At 54.6% G+C, this 11,531-nt stretch overlaps 1 protein-coding gene across 1 annotated transcript; it reads left to right on the forward strand.

Moving 5' to 3' along the window:
* The first annotated feature begins 1,809 nt into the window (after nucleotides 1–1,809).
* LOC112886478 (probable pectinesterase/pectinesterase inhibitor 20) lies at nucleotides 1,810–4,202 on the forward strand. Its single transcript, XM_025952384.1, has 2 exons — nucleotides 1,810–2,872; nucleotides 3,241–4,202. The coding sequence occupies exons 1-2, from the start codon at nucleotides 1,870–1,872 to the stop codon at nucleotides 3,939–3,941; spliced, it is 1,704 nt and encodes a 567-aa protein (XP_025808169.1). The 5' UTR covers nucleotides 1,810–1,869; the 3' UTR covers nucleotides 3,942–4,202.
* The last annotated feature ends 7,329 nt before the right edge of the window (nucleotides 4,203–11,531 follow it).

The following is an 11,531-nucleotide window of genomic DNA, read 5'->3' on the forward strand; positions in this document are numbered from 1 at the left end:
ATATCTATGTGGTTGTGGACTTGGTTTCATATGCGTAAAATTGCACGTTTCTGTAAACTTCAACTAAATGTGAACCTACTTGTTGAATTTGTGATCATTATTTATGGATCTATCTAGCTGTTACACTTGAACCTTATCATCTTATTATCTATGTGGTATCATCATGCTGCTATATTGTTTGGATATTTTGTTACAAATGACGCCAAAGAAGTGATGCAGAAAATATATACAAAAAGTAAATATGTTGCAAAGAGAAAAAAATGTAAAAAAATACGTGCAGCATTACAGCTACATTAGGCTCAGGCGCAAATAGAAAAGATGCTAAAAAAAGGTGCAACATTACAGCATTACAACTACTCCAAATATATGAGGGGCAAATATGTCTTTTCATGTGGCATTTAACACCGTTAGCCCCTCAAGTTAATAGCAGTGTCATTTAGGGAATGAAAAATGAGGTGGGTGTTAAATAATAAATAATTTTTTTTGAGTGTTAAGGAAGGAACGAGTAAGTTTTTCAGTGTCGAATAAGTAATTTTCTCTCCTTTCAATGGCAACTGACAGGCCCATCGACAACAAGATGTCTGCGATGGTTTTGCAGATACTTTATACCAAGTGTTAATCAGTCTCCACAAAAATCTTAAGAGTATGATGGAGTGCACACCCTCATAGAGTTGAGTGTGTGTCTGTGTGAGAAAAATAGGTACTCCCTCCATTAAAAATAAACAACCTATACTTAGTTGAACCTTGATCTATCACATTTATTGTATAGTATCTATATAATTAGATATATTTAGAAAACTCTAGCTACATTTTTGTACATATAAATAATATATTTTGTCAATAAACAATGACCCTAGTGTAATATGAAGACTAGTAAAGTAACAAAAATAGTACCCCCTCTGTTTGGTCCAGGCTTATCTCGTTTTCTTAGGACTACAAAAGTCTTTGAACAACCATTACTCAATTAATACATAATTTATGAGATAACATCTATGTTATTAGACTAGTATCCCAAACAAACTTATTAATAGCATATAACCTCACATAAATAAAATACTAATGGGTTACGTGCCGGTCAAAACCTTTTCCTAACAAAATGAAAATTTCTGGTAAAAGTATAGAGGTAGTATTCTTTGAGAAGAGTAACTCTTCTACTTTCTTTATAATATGTGCGGTCAGCCAAAAATTGGCCTTCTATTAGCTTAATAAAGATAAATATAGTTTTGTTGCTCCTATGGTCCTAATTAAAATTCGGCAGCCAAAATAGCAGCACTCTAAGTGACAGCTAAGTTTCCTAGTTAATTGTCTAGTACATTGCACGCATAGACTCTATGTTAGTATAGCAAGGGGCCTAGACCAAATTTTACGGGAGAATTTTGAAAAGCAAGTCAACCCTAGCCGTTTTACTTTGACGAAAGTACAAAAGAACAACAGAGAGCACCCCATTTGAATCCGACCAAACCAACCCAACACAAAATGATGGAGACGCCATCCACATCCAAACATGTGCGTCCATCCATGCATCCTGTGTCTCCATCCAGCTCCAAGTGCTACCTTCAACTCCACTCCACGCACACATCCGTTCCTTCGTCTTGCACACGCTTTTTCGAGACGCAAAAAAGGTAAAAAGAAAAAAAAATCTCACTCGCTCGTCACTCCCCTCACTCAGTCCCTACTATTGTCATTCTGTCAGTTCCTTGGCCTCTCTTCTCCACAAAATTACCATGAAATCCCTACGCCCTTCACCTATAAATTCGCCATAGCTCACCTTCCCTTCCACCGTCACCACCTCAAGCAAGCTCATCAGGGAGCACTGCGGGCAGAGAGCATCGGCCGCGAAGCTCAGAGCTGCATTGCTAGTTTTCTACCATGGCCGTCCGCTGCGCCGCCGCTCTCTGCGCCCTCCTGCTGCTCTCCATTTCAGGCCTCGCGCTCTCCGACGCGCCGCCGTCCACGCCGGTGTCGCCGTCGGCCGCGTGCAACGCCACCACGGACCCGACCTTCTGCCGGTCCGTGCTCCCGCCGCGCGGCAAGGGGGACCTGTACACGTACGGCCGCTTCTCCGTCTCCGAGTCCCTCGCGGGCGCCCGCAAGTTCGCCGCCCTCGTCGACCGCTACCTCGCGCGCCACCGGCACCTCTCGCCGAGCGCCATCGGCGCGCTGCGGGACTGCCAGCTCATGGCGGAGCTCAACGTGGACTTCCTCTCGGCCGCCGGGGCCACGATCCGGGACACGGACACCCTCCTCGACCCGCAGGCCGACGACGTGCACACGCTGCTGTCGGCGATCCTGACCAACCAGCAGACGTGCTTCGACGGCCTGCAGGCGGCGTCGGCGGCGTGGTCCGACCGCGGCGGCCTCGACGCGCCCATCGCCAACGGCACCAAGCTCTACAGCCTCTCGCTCTCGCTCTTCACCAGGGCGTGGGTGCCCACGGCGAAGAAGGCGGGGCACTCGCACAAGGGCGGCGGCGGCGGCAAGGGCCGCGGGCACCACGGTCACGGCGGCAAGCACAAGAAGCTCCCGGCGAGGAGGGGCCTGTTCGACGTGACCGACGACGAGGTAGTGCGGCGGATGGCCATCGAGGGCCCCGAGCGGACGGTGGCGGTGAACACCGTGGTCACCGTGGACCAGAGCGGCGCCGGGAACTTCACCACGGTCGGGGACGCCGTGGCGGCCGCGCCGAGAAACCTCGACGGCAGCGGCGGGTACTACCTGATCTACGTGCTCGCCGGCGTCTACGAGGAGAACGTGATGGTGCCCAAGCACAGCAAGTACATCATGATGGTCGGCGACGGCATCGGCCATACCATCATCACCGGCAACCGGAGCGTCATCGACGGCTGGACCACCTTCCAATCGGCCACCTTCGGTATGCATGCTTGCTTGACCAGCATCATCTTTTGCGTTACTGATAGCGCTAGTCAATCTCATTACAGTGAAATTTTGAGATTTGAAAGACATTAGACAAAATAATGATTTGAAATTGATTCAAAAACAGAGCTTTATTTGAAACTACTAGTTAGCCACAGTGGGCAACACTAGTGAGCTAGCACTTTCACTAAAAAAAAAAATAAAACATGAATTTGGAGTGCCAAGTGTGACAGTCTGAAACCTAAAAAACACGTCGCTTTTATTTGGTCCCATTCCACAAGGACAAGCAAGATCTCTACCTCCAGTGTCGTTATTATTTGTGGTCTCGTCACATCATTGATCGTGCACACGATCGAACACATGCAGCCGTGGTGGGGCAAGGCTTCGTGGCGATGAACATGACGTTCCGGAACACGGCGGGGCCGGCGAAGCACCAGGCGGTGGCGCTCCGTTCCGGCGCCGACCTGTCGGCGTTCTACGGCTGCAGCTTCGAGGCGTTCCAGGACACGCTCTACACGCACTCCCTCCGCCAGTTCTACCGCGGCTGCGACGTCTACGGCACCGTCGACTACGTCTTCGGCAACGCCGCCGTCGTGTTCCAGGGCTGCACCTTCTACTCCCGGCTGCCGATGCAGGGCCAGAGCAACACCGTCACGGCGCAGGGCCGCAGCGACCCCAACCAGAACACCGGCACCTCCATCCAGGGCTGCGCGCTTGTCCCGGCGCCCGAGCTCGCCGCCAACACCGCCTTCACCACGCTCACCTACCTCGGCCGGCCGTGGAAGAACTTCTCGCGCACGGTGGTCATGGAGTCGTACGTCGGCGGGCTCGTCGACCCCGCCGGTTGGATGCCGTGGTCCGGGGACTTCGCGCTCGACACGCTCTACTACGCCGAGTACAACAACACGGGGCCGGGCGCCGACACCAGCCGCCGGGTAGCGTGGCCGGGGTACCACGTCCTCGGCGACGGCACCGACGCCGGGAACTTCACCGTCACCAGCATGGTGCTCGGTGACAACTGGCTGCCGCAGACCGGCGTGCCATTCACCAGCGGCTTGCTTTCTTGAAGATCGAATGCGATGAGCAATCCTTACGTAATTAGCTCTATGCGTATCTGCAATAATTATTAGTTCAGTTAATTATAAGTGGGGAAACTGGAAATGTGGTGGTATGGAGAGAGATTCAGGAATATACGAAAGAATATGTGTACCTAACAAACATGTATTCTTGTTCTGTATCAGACATATGCCGTTACTGCATAAAAGAAGTGTGATAAAAGGGGTGTTTGGTTTGAAGAATGTGATGGTGCACCATCTTCTTACTCTTTCTTTTTAATTTGAAGTTGTGGAATGATATGAATAGATTGGCATTATTCACCCCTTGGACGAAACATTGCATTGGAAAACCAGAAATACCCATTGCATTGGAATGATATGACACTTATACTTTGAGCAAGATCCAGTCAATTCTTTGAGGCTTTGACCATCAATAGCATTCAAAATATTTAATTTGAAAGCATGGAAATAATATGTGTAGATTTATGCACTCCACTGCAACTGTTTTGATTCTACTAGATAATGTTTGTTTTTAGATCTCTTTAGTTTAATGCACTCCACTGCAATTGCTTTGATTTCTTTCTCAACTAGAATGTCTTACATACAACTCTTATTTTTTCAAAATCATTAAACATCATCACGTGCCTATATACATTCCAGGATGAAGGGAGTAATAGCGAAATACTCAAACAAATTAAATGGATTGTTAGATCATGATACTCAGCGCCAAAATAGTATCAGTTTTTATCCAAGATAACATTAGTTGTTTTAAAAAAACATGGCAATGGTACTTAAATCATTGTAATATAGATTGATAGGAACTGCTAATCATCAACTGTGTTCCTAAACTTGGTGAATAAGCGATTTCTTGTCGTTCAGAGATTTTTGTTTTGGATATAATATTCTGTTTAGTGTTTTTTTTATACCGTGTCGGAGCATATTTTTCATCAAGAGGAAGCATATTCTATTCAGGGTTAATAGGAAGATTCATCATTTTGATTTGATAGCAATCAGTTCTCACAGTGATGGCACAACCTGTGGAGGTCAACAAGACAACGCTCCATGCATCGGAAACAAAATAGCTCTGATATATATTGCTAAAACTTAACTAAACATGCATCAAAGACGAGATGAGGCCTCACATGAATTCAAGCGAAGTGGGTGCTGGCCGACTTGTTGATCAACCAGCCCTTGATCTCGCGCATCAACTGAATCTGCGTCCACATGGGCCCCTCGGCGAACTCGCACCACAGCTTGTCGACAGCCGGCGCGTTGCAGAGCAGGAACTTGCCCAGCACCTTCTGTTGGAATAAACCACGCCCTGGTGTTCATGGCCATGGCGGGGTGCGTCGAGTTCGCGAGTGTTCACGGCCGTAAGGGTCTTAGGGTAGATCGAGTCGGAACGCCGGTGTGGCCGCGTTCCAAGGCGGAACGACGTGTGTGCGCTCGTTCCAGCCAGACAGGGCAGCGGGAGGCTGAGCTTGTGGTGCTGTGCGATAACATACGCGAGTATGTGCTTGTGTAGGAGCGTGACGCAGGCGAAGATAGGACGGAACAGGTGCGGCCGTGTTTGGGTCCGTGTCGAGCCATGGCGAGCTCGTGTCCGGCGTGCCTGGCGGAAACAGAGGAGACCAAGTCATGCGGATTGGCAACAGCGGGAAGGGCGCCACTTGGTGATGGGCGAGGATCAAGACCGGGTCTCGCGCAGAGTTTGTTGCTCAAGTCATGGAGGAGGCTGGATCGCCAGGAGAGTGCGTGTGTGCGTGCGTGCGCGGCGAGCTCGGCGGAGTTGTGGTGTGAGTGCTGTTGGGCCTATAAATGGCGATGTAATCCCTCTGTAATTAGCGAGTTGAGTCCCTTGTTAGTTGAATTGAAGCCAACGTACAGGCCGTTGGAGCGGCCAGGGCGTTCGGCGCCAAATCGTGTGCGGGCATTATTCATCTTCCTCCTCCGGCCGGTGCGAGCGAGTGTGAGATTGAGGGCTCAATTCCAACAATTGGTATCAGGGCGAGGTTAGGGCGTTGCGCTGGTGTATGTTCTACGACGGCTCGGTCAGTCCACCTCGACAGCCGGCGTTGAAGAAGCGCAGGATCTCGCGCAAGAGTACGACGGCAACGGACATGGCGGGCGGCGACAAGAAGACCCCTCCAGGCTCTCCGAAGAAGCCGTTCGGCGGCAAGGGCGGCAAGGACGCCGGTGGCAGCGGCAAGGGGGACGTCGTGCGGGTCGTCCGGGAGATAGGCGGGTCGGCGAACTGGCCCATGCTGACCAAGACCAACTACACACAATGGTCGTTGCTCATGAAGCTGAAGATGAAGGCCCGTCATCTGTGGGAAGCAATCGAGCCCGGGAGAGTGGCGCCGCATGAGGATGGCATGGTGCTCGAGGCAATCGCGAGCGCCGTGCCGACGGAGATGGTGGCGTCACTGGCGGCGAAGGGGACTGCGTTGGAGGCGTGGAATGCGGTGAAGGAGCGGCGGGTCGGCAGCGACCAGGTGCAGAGGAGGTGCAGAGGACAGAGGCGCAGCGGCTCCTACGGGAGTTCGAGAACATGAGCTTCAACTCCGGCGAGGGCGTCGACGACTACACACTGCGGCTCCAAAACATCGTCGCTGCGCTCGAGACCGTGGGGGAGATGATCCTGCCACGGAGGGTCGTGGAGAAGTTGCTGCGCACCATCCCCAAGTCGCTCCGGCAGGTGGCCGTGGCGATCCAAGTGTCGGCAAACCTTGCCACGCTGACACTAGAGGATGCCACCGGGCAGCTGCGTGCGGCGGAGGAAGCCAAGGCTGAGGACGACGGTGCTCCGCCTCCAAGCGCCGACGGCAAGCTCCTCCTCACCATGGAGCAGTGGGACGCGTGCCGGCGGGAACACCGTGAGAGGGAGCGCGCGCATGGCGGCGACAGCCGTAAGAAGAAGGGAGGTTGTAGCGGCGGCCGTGACGATAGCAGCGACGACGACGACGACGGAGGCAACAACGTTCGTTCGGGCGCGAGCGGGCGTCGTCGGAGCTCGGGCAAGGGGAAGTGCTTCAACTGTGGCATTCGCAGCCACTTCTCCAGGGAGTGCCCCAAGCTGAGGAAGGAGGAGGCGCTGTACGCCAACGCCGAGGAGGAGGCGACACTTCTATAGGTCGGGAAGCGTTGTGATGTCGTGGTTTAGGGGGAGTTTGTTGGAATAAACCACGCCATGGTGTTCGTGGCCATGCCAGGGCGCGTCGAGTTCGCGAGTGTTCACGGCCGTAAGGGTCTTAGGGTAGATCGAGTCGGAACGCCGGTGTGGCCGCGTTCCAGGGAGGAACGACGCGTGTGCGCTCGTTCCAGCCAGACAGGGCAGCGGGAGGCTGAGCTTGTGGTGCTGTGCGATAACATACGCGAGTATGTGCTTGCGTAGGAGCATGATGCAGGCGAAGATAGGATGGAACAGGTGCGGCCGTGTTTGGGTCCGTGTCGAGCCATGGCGAGCTCGTGTCCGGCGTGCCCGGCGGAAACAGAGGAGACCAAGTCATGCGGATTGGCAACAGCGGGAAGGGCGCCACTTGGTGATGGGCGAGGATCAAGAACGGGTCTCGCGCAGAGTTTGTTGCTCAAGTCGTGGAGGAGGCCGGATCGCCAGGAGAGTGCGTGTGTGCGTGCGTGCGCAGCGAGCTCGGCGGAGTTGTGGCGTGAGTGCTGTTGGGCCTATAAATGGCGATGTAATCCCTCTGTAATTAGCGAGTTGAGTCCCTTGTTAGTTGAATTGAAGCCAACATACAGGCCGTTGGAGCGGCCGGGGCGTTCGAAGCCAAATCGTGTGCGGGCACTGTTCATCTTCCTCCTCCGGCCGGTGCGAGCGAGTGTGAGATTGAGGGCTCAATTCCAACACCCTCTGCACCCTGCCCTCCTGGTAATGCACCAGGTTGATCTCCCTCAACCGGCTCCTCAGGCAAGGGATCATGGCGCTCGGCGCGGCGAGGACCGAGTGCGGATTGTAGCCGAGATGGTGCGCGTCCAGTAGCTGCTCCGCGCAGATGCCAGAAATCTTGTGGTGGGGACCCCAGTCACGCTCGTGGTGGTGAAAGGCCAGCGATAGCGCCTCGAGGTTTGGGGCGTGCTCGAGGATCCTGCTCATGGCGTCGATAACGCCGGCGTCGTGGTCGGGCAGGCATCCCCTCACCTCGAGGTGGCGGAGGCTTGAGAAGGAAGCGGACCACGTCGGCACGTCCTTGCCGAAGCCTGAGCCGAGGCGAGCCGACTCCAGGTGCAGGTGCTTGGCATTCACGAACAGCTGCAGAAGCTGCCTCAGGTTGATGAGCTCCTCCTCCGAGGTGGCCTCCGCGCCGCAGATGTCGACCTTGCAGTAAGCGACCCTCCCGGAGCTGCCGTGCATGGTCAGGAACGAGGAGGCGCGTCTGGCACGGCGCCCCGATACTCGAAGGCTTGCAGCTCGGAGGAGTCGATGGCGACGGTGGCCAGCTTGTGGCAGCAACAGAGGGCCAGCCTTCGGAGCCGCGTGCCGCCGACGACGGTGAGCGCAGTCACCGCGTCGCAGGCCTCGAGCGTCAGGTCGGCGAGGCGCGGGAAGCCTGCGATGAGTCGCTCCACGTCGGCCCCGGGGTTGGGAATGTGGGACAGAAGCAGAGCCACGAGGGACGGCAGGCTGGCGGTGGCCGTCGGGGCAAGCTGGCAGGAGCCCAGGGAGAGCGATCGCAGCTCGGCGCAGGAGAAGAGGAGTCTCAGGACGGAGTACTCCGGCTGAACCCACTGCCACGGTAGGCGGCGATGGTGGAAGTCGCGCTCATCGTCAGCGGAGAAGGCGCTGCTGTTGTCGGAGTCGGACTCAGAGCGGACGTCGGCCGTCGACCTCCGTCTCTGTGCCGGCGGATTGTCTGCCACGTTTACTGGGGCCCTCTTAAACATTGGAGCTGGCGTTTCGAATCGCTGGTTGTTGCCGCGGCGGAGTTCGTAAGGACGCTGGCAGAGCAGGTGACGCTGGCAGAGGCGGAGGTCGAGGTCGAGGCCCTCGGGGGTGGCCTGCTGCACGGCATAGGAGACCCACTGGTCCACCGTGGAGGAGTCGCCACCGCGGTAGTCTTCCATGGCCACGCGGAGGGCGCGCAGGGGGGGCGCGCCTCGCCGTCGTTGGCGGGCGATGATCGCGGCGCTGACGACGCGAGTGAAGGGTGGCAGCACGATGGGCCCGCCTGCGGGCGGCACGACGGGGAGTCGCAGCCACGCCCATCGTCATCGGGGATCGGGCTCTCAGGCTCCTCGAGGGGGACGGTATGGACGGCGGTGAAGACGTGGCGCCACCGCAACAAGAGCAGCGCCCCGCGCGCCGCCTCCTTGGCCGGTAGGAAGGAGAGGATGTTGCCGAGGACCGGTCCTCCAGCTTGCTTCAGGCAGTCGCCGACGCTGGCGGAGGGCTCGGGTTGGAACTGAGAGCGATTCATCGCACCCGATTCCATGGGTCCCGAGGGCGCGGCGCCTTTCTCTATATGCAGCGGTTAGGGTTTGAGTCGGTTGTGTAAAAAACAAAAAAAAAGAGAGAGCAAAATCAGAGTCTTTGCCACCAGATGCACGGCACGTTCCGGCCATATAATCCGGTTTCCGTCAGATCGATCTCCATCGATCAGAGCCAGATAATCTGGTTATGAACGCTGCACAGCGACGCCGCCGACGTTGATCGATCAACGATGCACGGCCGGCGTATCCTCCACTTCGTCCCCTCCAAGGAGGTGGCGTCCACCAGTGTGCTCTCGCGGTGGTGGGGCTCGCTCTGGCGCTCCTCCGGCGCCGTCAACCTCACCGTGCGAATAAGCAAAGAAAACCCTCCTGGTCACGGACGATATCACCAATCCTCATCAGCGAGGGATGAGGCCGACGAGGCCTTCTTCTCCAGGCAGGAATCCTTCGCCCGCGCCACCGCCGAGGCCACCGTCACGAGGCCCACCTTGCGTATGGACACCGACGGCGATGACTACACCGCCATTGGCCAGTTCCTCCACCGCGGCAGGGGTTGGGACACAGATGTGGACGTGGTCGGGGCTGTACTCTCGCACCACAAGGCGCGCCACATCGAGGACCTCCGCGTCACCCTCGCCAACGCCTCCGACACCTTGGTTTTCCTGGACAGGGAGATCGGCTGGAGCCCGGGGATCCATAGTCCCATCTCCCTGCCGTCGTCCCTCCGCGTGCTGGACTTCACCAAGTGCGACCTCGCACCGTTGGCCTTGCCGCGGCTGGCGACGCTATGGCTATGGTTCTGCTCCGTGCTGCACAAGGATCTCCAGGCCCTGGTGGACGCCGCGCAGGAGCTCGCCACCGTGCACCTCGAGTCCGTCTTCTTCACGCAGCCTCCGGACTTAGATACCTCACAAGATTTGACCATTCCCGGTCCGTTCCCGACACGAAGGCATCCGCCCTGTGTATAGTTGGCCATTCGGACCGCCCGAAATAGCTCAGAAGTCCTACCTAAGTACTACACGGATAGTTTCCTTCTGTTTCTACTAGTCCTACTCGTGGCTAAGTAGTCTACATCAAGTATAAGGTATGTGATATGCCCAATCCCTTATTCTAGAATACTTATGCTATGTGCACAGTCCCGTGCCCCCAATTCCGACAAGCCCTCAAACTCTTCATAGCTGAGTACTGTAGCCTTCCGAGTACTTCTGAAGGTATCTTTGAGTTCTTCTGAAACTCCATCTTGAAGGTGTCTTCTGAATACTTTCTTGGCTGCCTCGAGGCTGTGAGATGCTCATGCCCCAAGTAGTCTTCTTTTGTATCGGGTGCGATGAAACTCGCACTCCATATGGAGTAGCCCCTAAGCCTTAGGTTGAATCGAAGAATCAGACGGAGGGTCAAATTAGTCTTGAATCTCCCGGTCTTTATCTTCAAAATGAATTCGAAAAATAAGCCATTGATGACACGTGTCCTGTAGCCCCTGAGTCTTGAATCCAAATCTCGAGGTTTGGAAAAAAAGGATCCAAAAAGTCGTGGCATGCATTGTAAAATAAGTTCTGACTTTGAATTGATGGTTAAAGTCGGCAAATTGGTTTAGAAATTCGAAAAACTCTTTTTTCGGGATGACATCCTTGAAAAAATAGTTAAATAAGTAACTTCCCCAAATGAGCCTTAAATTAACAATTGAATCCAATCTTATCCCGAGAAAAACTCTTCGGCTTCTGCATGGTGACCATTGGCCTTCTACAGTAGCGCCCGCTGGTTACTTAACCGCTCGGTAAATCTAGGGTTTTCACCCATTCACCTGTGGTTTCACTGCCTTGAGCCCTTCATCTTCCAACGTCTCGTAGCCGCCACCGCTTCCAGATTCAGATCTTCGCCATTCTCAGTTCCTCTTCTCGAGCTAGAAGTAGTCGTTGAGAGCTCCCTCCTCCTCCATAGCGCTTCTCTGCCACCTCAATTCTCAGCCCCTGAGCATATGCAAGTGAAACAACTCGTGACAACAAGGATGGCCGGCAAGAAGAGCGCCACCAAGGGTAAAGGGGAGGAATCCAAGCCTGCCACTTTGTTTGGTGATGGGTGGAAGACAAGTAAGTGTTCCGAAGCTGACCTCTATTCCCTGGTAGATCAGTGCCTCCTTCAATCCAACGAGATAATCCA

This window comes from Panicum hallii, chromosome 3 (assembly GCF_002211085.1).
Source record: "Panicum hallii strain FIL2 chromosome 3, PHallii_v3.1, whole genome shotgun sequence".
NCBI lineage: Eukaryota > Viridiplantae > Streptophyta > Magnoliopsida > Poales > Poaceae > Panicum > Panicum hallii.